Source organism: Choloepus didactylus, chromosome 25, assembly GCF_015220235.1.
Source record: "Choloepus didactylus isolate mChoDid1 chromosome 25, mChoDid1.pri, whole genome shotgun sequence".
NCBI lineage: Eukaryota > Metazoa > Chordata > Mammalia > Pilosa > Megalonychidae > Choloepus > Choloepus didactylus.
In genome coordinates, this window is record NC_051331.1 from 2,860,528 (window position 1) to 2,880,176 (window position 19,649).

General features: G+C 53.8%; 2 protein-coding genes across 3 annotated transcripts; one reads left to right on the plus strand and one right to left on the minus strand.

Moving 5' to 3' along the window:
- Positions 1–617: 617 nt before the first annotated feature.
- Positions 618–5,731, plus strand: CIB3 (calcium and integrin binding family member 3). 2 transcript variants are annotated; one of them, XM_037818523.1, is made up of 6 exons: positions 618–668; positions 874–908; positions 2,508–2,619; positions 3,158–3,305; positions 4,451–4,646; positions 5,710–5,731. In XM_037818523.1, the coding sequence occupies exons 1-6, from the start codon at positions 618–620 to the stop codon at positions 5,729–5,731; spliced, it is 564 nt and encodes a 187-aa protein (XP_037674451.1). The 2 variants fall into 2 exon arrangements, with proteins under 2 accessions (XP_037674451.1, XP_037674453.1); XM_037818525.1 differs by lacking the exons at positions 874–908; positions 2,508–2,619.
- Positions 5,732–7,348: 1,617 nt separating this feature from the next.
- Positions 7,349–18,494, minus strand: HSH2D (hematopoietic SH2 domain containing). The gene is made up of 6 exons (XM_037818298.1): positions 18,239–18,494; positions 16,704–16,860; positions 11,481–11,570; positions 10,335–10,500; positions 9,613–9,726; positions 7,349–8,305 (listed from the first exon to the last, which is right to left on the minus strand). The coding sequence occupies exons 2-6, from the start codon at positions 16,826–16,828 to the stop codon at positions 7,787–7,789; spliced, it is 1,014 nt and encodes a 337-aa protein (XP_037674226.1). The 5' UTR covers positions 16,829–16,860; positions 18,239–18,494; the 3' UTR covers positions 7,349–7,786.
- Between the last annotated feature and the right edge of the window lie 1,155 nt (positions 18,495–19,649).

Sequence of the window (19,649 nt, forward strand, 5' to 3'; positions counted from 1 at the left end):
CCCACTGTTTTTCTAACTTAGACCTTGGATTACTTTTCTCAAGTCATAAAATAATAATAATGATGATGATGATGATGATGATGATGATGATGCCATTGCACACCATGAGGGCCTCTCCTGGCTTGTGTCCCCAGTGCCTGGAACCGGCTTATAAGCAACAGTCAATGAGTACTTTTTGTGTTGCGTCAATGATCTCATTATCATCAGTATGACTCTATGAGGTAGGCACCAATATAATTTCCACCTTACAGTGGAGGCTCAGAGAGGGCAGGCAACTCACCCAAAGCCACACAGCTAAGCGAGCTGCAGCCTCCCTGCCACCCTGCCTGAAGGCACCCCCTACCCCACCTCCTCTGGCAGCGATGGGGTGCTCCTCCTGCCCAGGGCTGCTCTGAGGCCCCCCTTCTCCTTGCCCCGGTGGCCATGGACGCCCTCACGCCATCGCCAGAGAGCTGGGTTGTAACTTGAGTCTTGCCCAGCTGGGGGTGACAGGTGGGTGGGCAGGTGACGGCCAGGGCACGGCTGTTTGCCCAGACACTCGTGAGGGACAGCCTGGCAGCCCGTGTGGCCCCGAGGAGACCGGGGGGCTTTGGGGGGGCTTATACCTGGGGGTTGGCATGGGCAACAAGCAAACGGTCTTCACTCGTGAGCAGCTGGAGGAGTACCAGGTAGAAGTGGCGGGCAACTTCGGTGGCTCCAGCCTGACAAATGGGGACAACTTCCCCTTCGTCCTGGGTGTGTGTCCAGTCCGCGAGGGGTCCTGGCGCTGCCCTGCATGAGGCACCAGGCAGAGATGGGTGAGGGGTGGGATGGCGGGGTGGGTAGAAGGAACCAGAAGTAGAATCTGCATTAAGCCAACGTTTCTGTCCACAGGACTGTACCTTCTTCACGCGGAAGGAAATCATGAGGTCAGTCTGGGAGAAAGGGAGGGGAGGCTGGGGAACGGCTTACTGTTCGTTTCGCGATGAGGTTTGCAATCGGAAGGGGCTTTAATGCCCCATCAATCTCGGGCATTAGCGGGGGCAGCGAAGCCATGGGTGGTCACAACTTGTCCCATGGCCACGGCCTCCAGGCTGATGAGCGTGGCTTTCTCCCCAGGGTAGCGGGGAGCCACAGAGTGTGTGTGTGTGAGCTGGAGAGAGATACGGTCATATTGGCAGGTTAGAAGGATTCCTCTGAGACCAGGGTGCAAAGCTGGGGGCCTGGAGTTTCGGGGAGAACCCCAGAGCCCGATCTGGGGCTGTGGGCTTTGACATAGAGGTGAGGGGTGCAGGGAGGTGGCCCAGAGCTGATGCCCAGCCCATGTGGCCATTGTCTGGAAGCTCCGACCCATGAACTTGGAGCCATGAAACCCAAGCTGGCCGGGGTTTGGCTGGGGAGTGACCGGCTCCAAGGTCCCAGTTGTGTGGGCACAGGGTATACATTATTGATGGGCACAGCTTTCGCCAGCAAGCCCCATTGTCTGGGCAAGGGTGGTACACAGGCCTCTTCCAGGTCACCCCGGCCATCGCGATCAGATTACCAGTGGGGAAACTGAGGCTCAGTCAGGGCCAGGATGATCGCGGGCTCCAGGGCCGATGGCCAGAGCCCTGAGGAGCTTGAGGGCTGACATTTCGTCTGTCCCAAGCTTCTTGCTTTTCAAACAGACTACCTGAGGCTCAGAGGGGGAGAGGGATCTGCTCCAGGCCACACAGAAACCCCAACTCAAACTGTTCCCCAAGGGGACCTTGGCAGGGGCTTGGGTGCTCAGGACTGAAGTTCCTGGCTCTCATATGATCCAGGGACTCCTGTGCCCCTCAGGGACGGTCCCTTAGCATCCTGGGGATCCCAAACTCATCAAGGATTGTCTCTAACCTGCCAGTGTGCCCTAGGGAAGGTATGCCGTCACCAGGTGAGGGCATCATAGTGGAGAGCTGCCTCACAATCCAGGCAGTGTGCATGACATTCAGTGCTTTGCAAAATGCCTTCATTTGCCCCTTTGGAAGACCTGAATATTAGCCTTTTGCCTGTGCTCTGACTCCCATTATGGAGAGAGGGAAGGAAGGTGTGAGGCTGGGGGCTTTTTAGAGTCTTGTCCCTCCTTGCAGACATCGTGATGATGTCCAGAGATTCATAGATTGGCTTGGATTCTCAGAATGTTTGGTATGAAATGATCCGACTTGAAACTCCTTCCTTTCTGGCACCCCCCTCTGCCTGGTGAGCTCCTATGCATGCTTCAAAGCCCAGTGCCAATGCCCTCTCCTCCAGGAAGCCCTTTCTCCTCCCTGGCTTGCTTCCTGCAGCCTAGTCTTCTCTATTCTTCAGGCCCTCTCCCTGCCTTGGCCCTGAGCCCAGGGGAATGGAGGTGCTTGTGCCTGGCTCTGTCTGATCGAGGGCTCATGGCTCTCGGGGACCCAGCACCCCTCAGCATGGAGTGAGTGAGCAGCTTCGAGTGTGAAAGAGGAGGGACAAGTGCCCTCCCCTTTCCCACCCCCCAGCCCTACCCGGCATTTCCCTCCCCATGCCAGGATCTTCTATCGCTACCAGGACCTGGCCCCCCAGCTCGTCCCCCTTGACTATACCAGCTGCCCTGATGTGAAGGTCCCGTCTGAGCTCATTGGCAGCATGCCCGAGCTGAAGGTATGCCCGGGCCACAGGACAGGTGGGAGAAAAAGCAGAAGGATGCATCTCACTGCCTTCTGTGGTGTGGCTGGTGTAATTATCCCCATTTCACAGTAAAGGAGATCGAGGCTCAGAGAGGTTAAGACACTTGTCTTGGGCCACACAGCTGGGATATGGTGGAGACAGGATTTGAACCTGGGGTTATTGGAAGAATGCAATGAGACAGCGCAGATAGAGGGCCTGGGTCGACTTTGAAGCAGCGAGGGGCAGGCCACGGGCTGGCTTTCCCCCTGCCAGCTCTGCAACCAGTGGGGGAAAAATTCCCTCCTTCCCGTGGCTGCCTTTAAATGTCCCAGGGCAGCCTCTCATTGGTCAGTTTGGGTCACGTGCTCACCCTGGAGCTAATGTCAGTGCCAGGTGGATGGACTGCTCTGATTGGCTCACCTGGTCCTGGAGGCTGGGCCAACTCCTCCTGGACCAGGTGGAGGGCATGGGGGGTGGGGTGATGCTTGGGGTTCCCTGGAGCCCCCCAGACCCTGCTCCCCCTTCCTGCCAGGACAACCCCTTCCGCCAGCGGATCGCTCAGGTTTTCTCTGAGGATGGGGATGGCCACATGAGCCTGAACAACTTTCTCGACATGTTTTCCGTGATGAGTGAAATGGCTCCCCGAGACCTCAAGGCCTACTATGCATTCAAGATTTACGGTGGGTGCCCGGGGCCTCCCTGGGGCCCCTCCGCAACCTCAGCCCCTCGCTCGCTCTATGAGATTCTTCCTTTATGCCACCCTGGACCTGGGGGTGCTGGGAGCGCCTCTCCCATCTGCTTCTTATCCTTGAAGTCCAGCCCCAATGGCCCCCCTTAGAGAGGCTGGGGAATGCTCCCATTAAAAGTAGACACCCCCCCCCCCAATCCTATGGCCCAATCTCTCTCCTGATGCCAATCAAGTGCTCCACCGTCCATCTGTTCACATAGTGACTTCCATCTCTGTGGGGACCCAAGGGCAGTGGGGGTCTGTCTGGTTCACCATCGCCCCCCACGTCTGGCACGATGTGGACATGCAATACTTGTTGAAAGAAAGAGAGAGAGAGAGAAAGAGAGAGTGGGGAGGGTAAAAGAAAGAGAGGAAGAGAGAGGGAGGGAAAGAAGAAAAAAGAGAGAAATAGAGAAAGAAAGGCAGAAAGGAAGGAAGGAAGTGGGGGAGAGAGGGAGGGAGAGAAGGAAGGGAGAGGAATGAAAGAATAAAAGGAGAGGGAGAGAAAGAAAAAAGAAAGAGGAAGAGAGAGAAAGAAAGAGAAAGAGGGGGAGAGTGAAAGAGGAAGAGAAAGAAAGGAAGGAAAGAAGGAGGGAAGGGAGGGAGAGTGAAAGACAGAAAGAAAGAGAATAAAGAGAGGGAGAAAAGAAGAAAGAAGACAGAAAGAGGGAGAGGGACAGAAATAAAAAAGAGAGAAAGAGAGTGAGGGAAAGAAAGAAAGAAGAGAGAGAGAAGAAAGAGAAAGAGACAAAGAAAGGGAGGAAGCAGGAATGGAGGGAAGGAAGGAAGAGAGAATGAGAGACAGAAAGAGAAATAAAGAGATAGAGACTGGGGAGAGAGAGAGAGAAAGAAAGGAAGAAACGAAGGAGAGAGGAAGAGAATGAAAAAAGAGAGACAGAGAAAGAGAGAAAGAGAATGGGAAAACACCACAGTGCCTGACATGTAATAGGAGCTCAGCCTAAACGTTTGTTGACTGACTGAGTGAGCTCCCTGCAGACCCCTGACTGATTCCCAAGCGAGACCCCAAGTCTAGCCCCACCCTGCCCGGGCCCCCCTTTATAACCGGGGGTCCCCGCGGGTCCCCGCCTGCCCCCGCAGACTTCAACGGCGATGACTACATCTGCGCGGATGACCTGGGCCAGACCCTGGGCCGGCTGACGCGCGGGGAGCTGAGCGCCGACGAGGTCCGCCTGGTGTGCGAGAAGGTGCTGGACGAGGCCGACGGCGACCACGACGGGCGGCTGTCCCTGGAGGACTTCCAGAACATGATCCTGCGGGCCCCCGACTTCCTCAGGTGCCGCCCGCCCGGGGCTCTTGCGGGGATAGTTTGGGGCTCGGCTTGGGGAAGTTCTTCCCGTCGCTCATTTGTGACTCTGGGGAACCTTCCCAGCCTCCCCGGCCTCCACACCTGCATCTGTAAAATGGGGGTAACCGGGGATCCCTGGGGAACATGGGACAAGGAAAAGGCGCCTCCCGCCGGGAGACGCGGCTCTTTGGGCAAGCAGAGCTGGGTTCAGGCGTCTGAACGTTTTGCAGTGAGCGACCTGGGCGGCTGGACTTGGCGACCCTGCGGCGCAGCCGCTCCCGCACCTTGGGGCCAATAGGGAGGCAAATGAGCGATTACAGGGGTCGGCAAACCACAGCCTGGGAGCCACACCCACCCGCCCCACTGTTTTTGTCCTCTGGGGGAGCTAAGAATGGCTTTCACATTTTTTTCCAATGGTTGAAAGAAATCAAAAGAAGAATGGTATTCTGTGACATGTGAAAATGAGACAGCGTTCAAATTTCAGTGTCCGGAAACAAAAGTTTTACAGACACCCCTGGCCAGGCCCATCTATTGGCGAAGCTTCTGTGGTGGCTTTTGCAAAAATAGTGACTATTTGCCCCTTTATGGAAAAAAGTCGGCTGCTCCTTGAGTTGGTACATGGAGAGAACTGGGAGCAGTGGCTGGCACACAGTAGGTGCTTAATAAATGTGTGCTACTGTTGTATCCTCTGTTCTGAAGAAGTGAGACCGGTTTCTGGCAGATGAAGACGTTGACTGGGAACTTTCTGGGTTCTCCACTCTGTGCATTTGTCCGTTTGTCCTCGTTACAGCCCCACAAAGGAGGAACCGTTGTTGTCCCCATTTTACAGATGGGTAGACTGAGGCCCAAGAGTCCCACAAATCTGGGGCAGAGCCGGGGTGCCAACTTCCATCCCCAAACCAAATGTGCTCTCACCCCCTGTGGGGGTTGGGAGGGGCTGGGGTTCCTTGTGGGGGTCCCTCTGCCCGGTGCCCACCTTGGGGGGTCCCGGTGGGACAGATGGGGGTCCCTGATTGCCTGGTGACTCCGGCTCTTTTCTCTTTGCCCACAGCACCTTCCACATCCGCATCTGAGCCGGGTCGGAGGAGGGTGGGGTGTTCCCCATCACCCCACCGTGGACTGTGGTCGCCCTGGGTTCTGGGAATAAACACGTGTCCCTGAGTCACAGCTGCTGGGAAGATTCCTTTTCAGTCTGAAACCTGGTGGGTGGAGGGAGGGTCCTGGGTTCTCACCCTTGCTCCCCTGCATGCCCCTGGCTGTGGGCACACCCTGTCTGGGCCAGCATCTCTGTTCAGGGAAGGGGCTGGGCAGGGTGACATCTAAATCTCTCTGTGCTGTGATCGGAAGTGCCCAGCTGTGGGTTTCTTTGGGCAGAGACGAGGCTCTGGGATCAATTCCACGTTGTCCCCTGTCCCCAGTCTTCTCAGGGCCCCTTGAGGCCAGAACCCTGCCCCAAACAGCTCGAGCCCCTTCTTTCCCTCAATCTTTGAGGTCCCTGAAGAGACAGAAGCTTTCACTCCTCTGAGGAGTGGTGGTGTGTGGCAGGAAAGCCATTCACTGAGGCAGGCACAGAGCTTTACAGTTTACAAAGCACCCGCCCCTCTGCCACTACATTGGCTGCCTATGACATCCCCACAGGGCTGGCCGAGAAGCAGTCACGGCCCTGTGTGGAGGCGCAGAGTGAGTTGCCTGTGTCCACATTGCAAGTTGTTGGCAGAGGCAGGATTGGAACTCAGACCCAGCTCACTCCAGATCCCAGGTGGCTACGCTTTGTGGATTCGGGAAGCCCAACATCCCCTCCTCGTCCTGGGCCCCAGCTGGTCCAAGGACAGGTCATTCCCACAACTCAGGCCAGCGCTGGGGACCTTCCCACCCTCATCTCCCATTTATTAATCACCTACTGTGTTCTGCCAGTTCTCCCTGAGATTCATCAGTTTCCAGATGACAAAGCCGAGGCCCAGAGAAGTCTAGCAACTCGCCAAGGGCACACAGCACTGCAACCTGGGAGTCCCCCAGAGCCCACACCGATCAGGATACCATGTGGCCTCTTGCCTCTTTTAAAAAAGACTTTTTATTTTGAAATAATTTCAAACTTAAAGTTGCAAAAATAATACAACCCCCCTACAGAGAACTTCAACATTCCCCACATGCCACAGACACCCAGATCCAGAAATTTTATCATTTTGCCATGGTTGCTATACTATTCTATCCATCCATCCATCCATCATCTATATCCATCCATCCATCCAGCCATCCATCCATCCGTTTTCCAAACGTAAGAGCAGGTTGCACGCATCATGCTCCTTGAACACATAATACTTCCATGTACTTTCGTAGGAACATGGATATTCACCTATGTAAGTGCAGTTACCAAGTTCAGGAAATTTAACAGTGATATAAAGCTGACAGTCTACATTCTGATTTTTTTTTTAATGTCCTAATAATGTCCTTTTGAGTCTTTTCTCCATCTTAGATCCCATCCAGGATCACGTACTACATTTAATTGTCTTTATCTCTTTACTTCCCCTCTCTCCCTTCCTCCCTCCCTTCCTTTACCTTTTTTCTTTCTTTTTCTTCCTTTCCTTTCCTTTCTTTCCCTCCTTCCTCCCTCTCTTCCTTCCGTCCTTCTTTTTCCTTTCATTTCTCTCCCCCTCTCCCTCCCCCTCCACCCGCCCCTCCCTCCCTCCCTCCCTCTCGCTCTCTCTCTGGCAACCCTCTTACTCCTTTTTAAGGAAAGGGGCTCATCTGCTTCTGAGAATCCAAAGTTAGTGAAGGCCCATGGCATCTCCTCAATCTCCCCGACGCCCCCCGAGAGGAAGGTGAGAGCAGGTGTGGATGTCCTTGGGCTGAGCTGAGGCCAAGCTCCAGCTGGCGGGGGTCCTGCTGGGCGGGTGTAGACAGGAGAGCAGATGCTGTCATGAAGGTGCAGGGCCCGCTCTGGGGTTCAAGTCCTGGCACCAACACCCTGTGGCTGTGCGGACCCTCAGCCGGGTCCCTCTTCCCACTGAACCCGTCTCTACGGTGCGAAGATACAAGCCCGATGGTGCAAAAAGAAGGAATGGATGCAGGCGTCTGGGTGTGGCAGCCCCTGGTGGCGAGGGTCCTGGAGCTGGGGTGCACCCCCTTCTCTAGCAGTACCCCGGGGCGAATGGCGGCGGCGGGAGGTATTCCTCTGGAAGCCAGCTCTCCTGGGGCTCTACCAGGCCCCCGGGCTCCTGCTTGGATGCCTGCCGCGACAGTGCTCTCACTACCCTCTCTGTCAGGGCCATCCCGCCCCAGCTGGAAGATCTCAGGACCTCCCTGGAGGGGGCAGCTCTGTGTCCTGGGGTTTGGGGCTGCGAGGGGCCGGTGTAAACACTGTCCTCCTGGCTGCCCGCCCCGGACCCTGCGCCGTTGTCCGCCGTGGATTGTCCGGGGTTCCAGAGCAGTGGCAAGCTGACTGTTGCCAGGTGGGCTCTCAGCTGCTGCTGGGCCCTCTTGCCCTTCTGGGGGAGCATCTTGAGATTCTTCCAGAGTTTCTGGCGGGTGTCCCTGAGAGGGGCTTTCATGGGGCGGGAGGAAGCCGTGTCCTCCGTGGACGCTCTGAGCATCTCTGCTGATGGCTTCCCGTCCTCAGGCCAAGGGAGCGGCACTGGCTTTGGGGGAGCCTGAAAAGGGGAGCTGGTGAGACTTGGGGCCACCCTGGCCGCCCAGACCCTGAATCTGCCCCAGAGGTCGGGGCCTGGGTCCCACCCAACTCCCCATGGCTGAGAAAATACCTCAATCTGCTCCCACACCCCATCTTTCCAAACTTGGCAAATGGCTTCACCCTTTCTCCCAGTGGCACCCCTGGGGATCCTGACCTGGGACAGGCCACACCAACCCCCATCTCCCACCTCCACCCCTGCCCCTGACAGCCTCTTCTGCAGTCAGAATGTTGCACGCCATAAATCCGATTGTGCTCTAACTCTCCCATGGCCCCCCCGGGGCACTGCTGGACTCCCTGCTGATCCAGGCACCTCCCAACCATCTCACTCTTGCTCACTCCACTCTGTCCACATGCTGGGCTTAAATGCTCGGAGCCACAGGACCTTTGCATGTGCCCCTCCTGCCCGGAACACTCTCCCCGGGTCTCTGAGGATGGCCATGTCCTCTTGGCTCTGGCAGCTCCATGCCACATCCTCCAGGAAACCTTCTCTGACTCCCTCACCCCCATGCCCATTTGTCTCTGTCACCCAGCCTGTTCCATTCCCACCACTATGGGAATTTCCCCGCATTTAGGCCTTGGCCTGGGGTTGCTGAAGGTCCCTTCATTCATTCACTCTTCCACCTGACAGATCTGTTAGTTGAGCACCTTAAAGGTGTCAGGGCCTCTCTAAGGGGCAGGGAAGCAGCGGTGAGCAAGCCAGTTGGAGGCCCAGCCCTCGTGGAGCTCCCTGTCTGATGGGGGAGGCACACAAGAAACACACAGGCTGCTAAATAGGCAAGGCCTTGATGGAGTGGAGGGAGTCGACGGCAGCAAATAAGCTGGGAGATGTTCTGGAACACACAGGAGGCTTTAGGTCCCGTAATCGGGGCAGGAGGCTCTTGCAGTGGGAACTGGAGGGAGGAGGCAAGAATGAGGAATCTGGGGGCAGAGCACAGAACATGTGCAAAGCCTGTGCATGGCACCAGTCACGTGCAAAGGTCCTGAGGCAGGGCCAGCGTGTGCAAAGACCCCGAGGTTAGCTTGACGTGTCCGAGAAACAGAAGGGATGGCCGGGGGGCTGGAGTGAGCAGGTGGTGGGGGAGGGTGGAGCTGAGCCCTGGGTTTGGCTTTTAATCTCAGCGCCTTGGGAAATCAGTGGAAGTTTTAAAGCACAGGGCTGTAGGATCTAGACCTCGTTCTAGAAAGAGCCTTCTCTGCAGCTGTTGGCATCTCTGCTCCCTGCCCTCCCCCGGGGTCAGAAGTGCCAGGTTCCCCTCGCTCACTGACCTCTTCAGGTGCGGCCGCCGGGCAGGACGAGTGTCTCCGCTGCTCGTGGGCAGCTCCCTCGGCCAAGGTGAGGGAGTAAAGAAAGAGATCCGCGTAGTCCACGGTCTCTGGGTCCTGTGGGGTGGGGGGGCCCGAGCTCAGTGCCAAGAAGGGGGAAAGGGCCGGGCCCGGGCCAATACCCTGGGAGGCGGGGCTCAGCTGGTCGAAGCCCCGCCCACAGAGCCATATAAGGAAATATGTCCCACCCAGGGTTATACACCCCTCCCCCGCCCATGAAAGCCCCACCCCCGAGCCCTTATAAGGCTAGAAGCCCCGCCCACAACTCTTGAGGGCCGCTGTCCCACCCCACCCGGGACCACGCCCCGCCCACTGCCCCTCTGCAGGCCACAGACCCGCCCCCAGGCCCACGGGAGGGGTTGGCCCCGCCAGGGACGGCTGCGCTAAGCCAAGTTCTCCCAAGCCAAGGGGTCCTCGGTGGGAGGAGGGACCGCGAGGGGCGGGGCCGTGGGGCGGGGCTCTGGGGACAGGGACCGCGAGGGGCGGGCCTGTGGGTTCAGGGACGGCGATGGGCAGGGAGGTGGGGGCGGGGATAGCGAGGGGCGGGGCTACAGGAAGAGGGTCAGTGGGGCGGGACAGAAAGGGTATATGGGGCTGGGGGTGGGCAGCAGAGGTCTGGGCAGGCCCGGCCGGTGGGAGGAGCGGCCGTGCCCCTGCCCCCTCACCTGCCCGCAGGCCCACATGAGCAACTCCCCGTGGGGGCGCAGGGGGTGCTGCTGGTGGAAGGCGACCAGAGCGTCCAGCGAGGGGTGGATTGCCTGCTCCCCGGGGATCATGAGGCTCCCGTCATCCAGGAGCTTCACCATGAAGTGGCGGCAGCAGCCTGGGGCTCTGTGGAGACATCGGGGGAGCTGGTACATCACCCACGACCCCCCCAATCTCCCCATCCCCTGCTCCTTCCCCATCCACCCCCCACCCCCTGGCGTCCCAGGCTACCATCTCGGCTTCTCCATTCACTAGCCGGGTGACAAAGGGCAGATCAATAACCTCATTGTGCCTCAGTTTCCCCATTTGTATCATGGGACCACTAAGGCTGACCCGGGGAGGTTCTTGAGAGGATGAAACAGACTAGTGCCAGCAAAAACAAAGCTCAGCACCTGGCCAGGGGCAAATGATCAATCCAAGTGATAACAGTGAATATTTGAGTCAGACCCCCGTCCAAGGCTGTGTACACACAGCAGGTGCTCAATGAATGCTCAGTTAATCAATGGATGCACTTATTAATGGCCTACTCTGTGCTGACTCTGAATTAAATCCTAGCATTCCCATATTGGAGATGACGGCTCTGAAGGAGGCACAGAGAGCTTGACTAACTTGCCCAACGTCACACAGCACGGAAGTGGCAGAGTTCAGCTTCTGACCAGTGACTGTGTGGCCCAGGGCCCAAGATTTCCTGCTGGGGGAAACTCTGTACTTGAGCCCTTGAATTTTTAAATTCCTTTGGCCTGGATTCCTTTTGAAAAGTGGTTTGTGCTACTGAAAGCTCTCACTGAGATGTCAGATCAGGCTTTGAGATCCCAAGGAGTTGGACTGCCCTGCATTTCCCTAACACGTCCCCCTGGGTGGAATCAGGGAGGTTGTGGGTGGGCAACAGCCACTCTCACTACCCCATGGCCCTTGTTCTCAGAGATACCATCTAAGTTGCAAGCATACCCATGTCTGCTGGATACAGCCGGACCTGAAGCCACACACTCTTCATCCAGCTCTGGCCAAACCTTCGCACAGCTTGCTCTCTGGGAAGCTGTGGCACGAAGTACCCCTCGTCACCTCAAGGAAGACCTGGAGCCCTTCTGCCCCCAGCCCAGCCTTACCTGTAGGAGAGCGTGTAGCCCACGTGGCTGTGGCTGACCCTGATAAGGAAAGACCCCGGGGGCCGTGGATCCAGCAAGTTCTCTGCAGTCCTGGAAGGGCACACAGAAAAAGGAGATGGCCTGAGACTTGGGCCACGAGGACGACGCTTTTCTAAAATGAACAAACAACCTAAAACCATCTTTTCTTGGTTGCTTGAGACCTTGGGGTGTTTGGAGACAGGGATGTCCCCACCCCTGAAGACTTTGCCTTAGAACAGATCTCTTCCTTCCTCCCACAGCCCTTACCCGCCTTCTCAGTGCCTGAAGCCCCCTGCCCCCCCCCCCCAATAAAGCACCTTTGGGTGGTGGGAGAGGGGGTCACAGATAGCAAAGCAGAAGCTGTAGTTTGGGTTCCAAACACAGCTCTGCCCTTGAGACGCTGTGTGTCCTTGGGCAAGGGTCTATCCCTCTCTGACCCTCAGTTTCTCCAAGAGGGAAGTAACCCCTCACTTCCCACGGTGGTGTGAGAATGAATAAAATGCTCTCTACATGGTGAACCTGCAGAACGCCACAAAACAGTCACTATAATTTTTATGAATATTATTTAATATCGTTATTACTACTATTATTTGGGGATCCCAGAGAGTAAAGGGGCCTCCCGTGTGACAAGGGCAGAAGCCTCCAGATTTCTGCTGTCCAGTTCAAAGACCACTGGCTACATGTGGCTCTTGAGTGATTAAACAGGTGGCTGTTCTGAAGTGAGATGTGCCACATAAAATACACGTGGATTTCAAAGACATAATACAAATAAAAGATGGTAAAATACCTTATGAAAATGTTTTTTTTTTTTAGTATTGATGACATGCTAAGATGACACTCTTTTGGATATCCTGGTTTAAATAAAATTTGTGGTTGGAATTAATTTCACCCATTTCTTTTTACTTTGAACATAGCTACTATAATATAACAAAATTAAAATTGCATGTGCTGCTCATGTTGTGTTTCTATTGGACACACAGCTCTGGAGTTGAGAGACTATGCACAATTCTTCCCTCCAATTACTGGGCCCCCTGGTAATCTCTCAATTTCCTGCATGCAGACAGCGGCAATAAATGCTCTTTCCTCCATTTATTTACTGCTGGGCCCTGGGGGTGTCTGACACTGGAGGGTTTGTTTGTGAACTCCGTGCTCCCTGACTGATGTCGAAAGGCACAGAGCTTGCATCTCCTGTGGACTGAGAGCAGCTGCTTGGGACACTGTGTTAAGAAGGATTCTGAGGAACCTATGATGGCGACTAGGTGAGATGGGGCAAAAAAACACCTCCATGAAAAATACTAGATAAAAGCCAGAAAGTGACCCAGAACATCAGTCCCAGCGATACACCAGCTGGACAAGGTCTGCTAAATCCACAGGGACCATGCATTTGGTGAAACCGGGAGTCCGCATTCTGAAAGAAGTGAGTAAGCTGGCTGAAAGTCTGGCAGCCGCGCTGCAGTGTGGGGAAACCGCGGGTTGGCATTTGGAGATGGACTAGTTCTTTTGAAAAACAAAAAACAAAAAACCCAGGAGCGGCTGCAGATATGGCAGTGAGAACCACGCAATGAAGCATGGCAGGAGCGGGCTGTAGCCAACTCCTCAATGTCTGGCGTGGAGAATAGCCCTCCCCACCCCTGCTGCTGATTGTCTCGGGGCCAGGGGGACAGAGGGGAGCCAAAAGCAGAAAGAAACCGCGCCCCTTGTAGCCATCTCCCCGGCAGGCTGGAGACACTCCTGCCTGGGGACGGAGCCATAGCACAGAGCCAAGCCAAGAGTGTTTCCTGCAGCACCGCACATGCCACAATATCAGCCATGGACAGTGGCCTTTAGTGCACCCACAGCTAATTGTCCCGGAGCTGGGAAGGCAGAGCTGTGTGAAAAGGAGGAAATTAACACGCCCCATTCAGCCATCTTTACAGCCGGCTGGGAACACCCCTGCACGGCCCGGTGGCCCAGGGCTTCCCTGGAGGGCCGGCGCACACTTGTGACATGGCACAACCTTCCCTCAGCAGGGGTCCTGGAACAGCATGGCTGAGAGGGAGGACCCGCTCGGAAATCCCAGGGACCCTAAGCCAATACCAAGGACTTGTGGGTCAGCAGCAGAGATAATCTGTGGCAAGACTGAAATGAAGGCTTAGTCTCTTGTAACAGCCTTAAATCTCCGGGAACACCTGTGAGGCTTATTATTAAAGTTGCCCTGCCTCCCTAACCACCCAGACTTCACATTCAGGGCGGACAGCACCAACAACACACCCAAACTTGGTGCACCAAATGAACCCCACAAGAATCAGATCCGCACACACCACGAAGACAAAGTCAGGGAGAACTGACTTGAGGGGAATAGGTGACTCGTGGATGCCATCTGCTGGCTAGTTAGAGAAAGTATATGCCACTAAGCTCTAGATCGGACAAATTAGAGATCGGTATTTTCTATATCCAGAAAGAACCCTATCAAGTAAAGCAAATGCCAAGAGACCAAAAACAACAGAAGATCTTAAAGCATATGATAAAACCAGATGATATGGAGAACCCAAACCAAAACACCCAAATCAAAAGACCAGAAGAGACACAGTACTTGGCACAATTAATCAAAGACCTAAAATCAAACAATGAGAGCATGGCACAGGAGATAAAGGACATGAAGAAGAGCGTGGCACAAGATATAAAGGACATAAAGAAGACACTAGAAGAGCATAAAGAAGAAAGTGCAAGAGAAAATAAAAAAATAGAACATCTTATGGAAATAAAAGAAACTGCTGGCCAAATTAAAAAGACTCTAGATACTCATAATACAAGATTAGAGGAAGTTGAACAACAACTCAGTGTCCCTGATGACCACAGAATGGAAAATGAAAGAACAAAGGAAAGAATGGGGAAAAAATAAAAAAATTGAAAAGGATCTCAGGGATACAACAGATAAAATAGAATGTCCAAATTTAAGACTCATTGGTGTCCCAGAAGCGGAAGAGAAGGGTAAAGGTCTAGAAAGACTATTCAAAGAAATTATCGGGGAAAACTTCCCAAGCCTTCTACACAATATAAATATACAAAGTGTAAATGCCCAGAGAACTCCAAACAGAATAAATCCAAATAAACCCACTCCAAGACATATTCTGATCAGACTGTCAAATACTGGAGAGAAGGAGCAAGTTCTGAAAGCAGCAAGAGAAAAGCAATTCACCACATACAAAGGAAACAACATAAGATTAAGTTGTGACTACTCAGTGGCCACCATGGAGGCGAGAAAGCAGTGGCATGACATATTTAAAATTCTGAGAGAGAAAAATTTTGAACCAAGAACACTTTATCCAGCAAAACTCACCTTCAAATTTGAGGGAGAGCTTAAATTTTTAGCAGACAAACAAATGTTGAGAGATTTTGCTAATAGAAGACCTGCCCTACTTCAGATACTAAAGGGAGCCCTACCTACAGAGAAACAAAGAAAGGAGAGAGAGATATAGACAATTTTAACATACATATATAGTACCTTACATCCCAAATCACCAGGACACACATTCTTCTCTAGTGATCACGGATCTTTCTCCAGAATAGACCATATGCTGAGACATAAAACAAGCCTCAATAAATTAAAAACAAACAAACAAACAAAAAAACAATTGAATATATTCAAAGCACATTCCCTGACCGCAATGGAATACAAATAGAAGTCAATAATTTTTGAACTGTAACTCCACTATTTACTTCCTACAGGATATAAAATACCTAAACTCTAATGACAAATCAGTGGTTTTGGACTCAATGTAAAATATGTAATTTTTGACAAGAACTACATAAAGGTGGAGGAATGGAGGAGTATAGGAACATAGTTTACAGGTCCTATTGAAGTTAAGTTGGTATCAAAGAAAACCAAGATTGTTATAGATTTAAGAGGTTAAATTTAAGCCCCACAGTAAACACAAAGAAATTATCAGAGAATATGACCATAGAGATGAAAAGTAGAGTATGGGTTACGAGGAGTGGGGGAAGGGGCAATGGGGAGTTAAGAAATGAGTGTAGGGTTGCTGTTTGGGGTGAAAGGAAATTTCTAGTAATGGATGGTGGGAAGGTGATAGCATTACAACATTCTAAATGTGATTAATCCCACTAATGGAATGCTAGGGAGGGGTTAGAATGGGAAGATTTAGGCTGTATATATGTTTCCACAATTTAAAAAAAAAAAAAGAAAAAGACAGTCTAAATATATAATGACAATTAAATGCCAAGGATGATCCTGGATGGGATCTGAGGATGGAGGAGAGGAGGGAAAAAAAAGAGGAAATATAGAATGTAAGCTTTGTATCAATGTTGAATTTCTTGAACTTCTTAGCTGCACTTAATGGGATTGCATAAAAGAATGTTCTTGTTTGTGGGAAATGTATATGTGAATTATATTGTTTGTTCAAGGATGTCTGTAGCTTGCTCTCATATGTTCAGAAGACAGAGCAATAGATGATGGATGATAGAGAGGGAAGGAAAGAAAGAAATGGTAGTGTGACAGGAAGTTAAAGTTGGTGGATCGGGGTATCAGGGGAGGGGGGTCGGGGTATGTTGGAGTTCTGTGTATGGGGTTTGTATTGTTTTTGCAACTGTTCCTGTAAGTTTGAATTTATTTCAAAATAAAATTAAAACAAACAAGCAAACAACAACAACAACAACAAACACCCCACAACCTGGGAGCAAAAACCAGCAGACGCCAGCCACATGCCTTCCCAGCAGACAGAGGTGTTCTGGACACCATTGGCCATCCTTCAGTGAAGGTATCCTCTTGCTGATGCCCTAGTTGGGACACTTTTATGGCCTCAGAACTGTAAATTTGTAATCTAATAAATCCCCTTTATAAAAGTCAAAAAAAAAAAAAAAAAAAGAAAGAAAGAAAGAAGGATTCTGAGGCTGCATCTTGCCATCGTTGGTTGGCGATGCCTGGGCTGGGTAAGGGAGGGAGAAGGTTCTTCAAGTGCTGGGCTGGTGGCCCCTCGTGTGGGGAAAGCTGAGGCTCTGAGAAGGGAAGTGACTTGCCCAAGCTCACGCAGTGAATCTGCGGAGGGGGCAGGGTTCAAGCCCAGGTCTGAAGGACTCGAGTGCTTTTTCACCCTTTTGCTAAACTGAGCTGAGCCAAGTCCAGAATTAAATGGCCCAAACCTGCCTAGAGCAGGAGCAGATGGGGATCGAGGGCCAAAGGCAGGGTGGAGGGTAGGGGGGTGTTCTCACTCTCTCGAGATGGCACCATGAAACCACTCGGGGATCCCATCTTGGGTGAGCTCTTCCACCTGGGTTTGCACAAACCAGTCCAGCCGCGGTGGCAGTGGAGGGGGCAGCTTTCTGGTCTCTGTCATGGCTTCCTGGGAGAGGGTGGGGTTGGGGTCACCTGTGGGTGGGAAGGAGGAGAAACTGTCAAGCCTGATCACCCCTCCGCACCTTGGCTCTCGTTGCAGCTTCTAGTGACTCCTCCTGTGAGAAGTCCTCCAGGCTGGACAGAGAAGCAGGCTTAAGACCAGCTGGTGTTTCTTCTGCACCTCCTAAATGCCAGGCACTTTATACTCATTAATCCACTGACTCTTCCCATAAATCCTCCGAGCCTTTCTCTTTGTCTCTTATTCTTACTATTTCATTATTATGAGTGCTAGAAAGTTCCCTCCGTTGTTACCTGGCTGTTCCCACAGGGAAGGGGCAGTTGACTGACTGCTGTCAATATTGACTTTTTCCTGCCAGAAGACAGATAATCAGCTGATCTCCAGGGAGTGGCCCAAGGGAATTCTGGGACAAGTGAAATTTAATGAGCAGATTAAGAAACATTTCATAAAGCAAGGTGGCAACCCAATTTAGAGCCTGGAAACGGCCAGATGACCTGGGTTCAAATCCAGGCACCCCCACTTGACTGCTGTGTGACTTTGCACAAGTTACTTAACCTCTCTGGGCCTGCTTCTTTATCCATAAATTGCAGATAATGATGACATTTACCTGGGAAGGTAGTTGTTATGCAGTAAGCACTGTGTGTGTATAATAAATATGCATGAATCTGTTCATGACCTAACATGGGGTCATGTTTACAGGCTTGTTCTTTTTTTTTCCTACCTGGGAGAACTTCTACGCACCCTTCAAGACCCAGAAAAAATGTCCCCTCCTCCAGACAGCCTTTCTGGCTCCTCCTCTTTGTCCTCCAACTCCCCGGCCCTGATCCTGACCCCACAAAGCTGGAGTGTCTGAGCCTGTCTCTCCCAGACTGGGGGCTCCAGACAGCCCGGCCCAGGGCTGGCTTCTTTGGGGTTCTTTCTGGGTCCCCAGTATCACTTAGCTCTCGTGTTTACTGGTGAATAGGGCTCTAGCACAAGGCCAGATGAATGAACCTGTGGTAAGTTTCAAACTCCTAGCCCCGGCATTGGGGCTCCTCCCAAGTCCCTGCTCCCCCATATTTTAGCCCTAAATTCATCCTTGCTTTGCTCAAAGCTGATGCAACTCTCTCTCTCCTCCAGTGCTGTCCCTCTCCCCCCCAGGAATGCCCTTTCCCCAGCTCCAGCTCCATTTTCCAACAGCCCCTCTCATTTCCCTCCTCCGGGGAGCACTGCCTGTACCCGAGCACCCTCCCATCCCTCACATCCCCTAGCTGCTGTCCCTCCTCCTGGCCCAGCTCGGCTCCATGCCGCCCCCTCTCTCCTCCCCCTCCTCCTGGGGCTGGAGCCCGCAGGAGGGGCCCCAGCCGAGCCCCCCCCCCCCCAATCTCCCCATCCCCCCAACTTGGCACGTACCTTGCGCTGACGCTGCCCAGTGCCTGCAGGAGCCCAGGTTTCGGTTCAGGGTGTGCACGTCAGTGGGGCGGGGCCAGCCTCCCGGGGCGCCTCCTGTCCCCCCCCAGCAGGTGCAAGCCCAGGGGCAGGAAAGAGGCAGCCCGGGCGCCCTTTGTCTGCAGAGGCCCACGGAGGGCTCAGGGACGCCTTGCTGCCTCCTTTATGGAGCATCTGCTGTTTGCCAGCTGCTGGTGGGGAGCTGGTGGTGACCCCGGGACAGGCCTGGCTCCAGCCGCACCCCCCCCACCCAGTGGGATGCCCCCCTTACAAAGTGACGACCTGTCAGAGAGGGGCACTTTGCGAGAACATGGCCAGCCCTGCAGACGCGGCCTGATGGATCAAGAGGAAAGGGCACCTGAGGGCAGATAGGAGTTTTCCAGAATGGGGGGTGCAGAAAGAGCACCCGAGGGGGAGAGCATGGCACATGCAGAGGCCCCAACAAAGGCCCAAGGCTGGACGGGCTGGGGCCTCGTTGCCCGTGCAGAGCCTCATCCTGCCTTCCTCCATCTACAAACGAAACATTCAAAATTATAGTTTATGACCACATTGGTCTCCAGACGAAGGAAATCCACACTGCAAGCCTTATTTGATGTTTGTTACGATTGCATTCGTTTTTCATTGTTTTTCTTCTGATTCCAAAATAAACTAGACATTTTGGGGGGCCCTCCACTTGTCTCGGGCTCTGGGGGGATCAGCCGGGCCTAGTGCACCGCAGCCACCCCCTCTTTTCCTCCTTGCAGCGTGCATGGACCAAAAAACCACTTCCTCTTCCGCTTTGGGGCAGAAACGGCCCAGTTCCTCTTGGCCGGGTGGGGGGCCTTCCTGAAAGCCTATCACCCCGGTCCAGCCGGGCTAAATAATGCCCCCCGCCCCCCGTTTCCCCAGGCCGCTGGGTGACCCCTGCCCCCTGCACCCCAGGGTGGGGGCCCTGCGGTCTGGGTATCAGCCCAGCCCAGGCAGGAGCCCCTGAGAACACAGCTCCCACCACGGGCCGTGGGTGGCTCCCTGCACCCCTGATTGCCCAGCCTGGGTGGTGAGGGGCGCACCCCAATAGGGAGGTGACACTTGTCACTCGGAGTATGGCCACCGGGGGTCTCATGTGCTGGCCCAGCCCTGGTGCAGCCCAGGCCCTATCCCCAACTCTTCCCCTGCCTCACTTGGGGGATGTGGTCCCCCCAAAATAAATATCATCCCCTCAGAAGATTGCAAGAGAATCACCCCCTGCCATCTTGGTGACCACAGTCCTGCGGCCTGTAAACAGACACGTGGCCTGGGGGGAAGGAAGTGGGGCAGGAGCGGGGTCCCCTGGCAGGGGACTCTGGGGAGCCCCTCCCTCTGTCAGGTGGCTCCTGGGGGGCAGGTGGGACCTGAG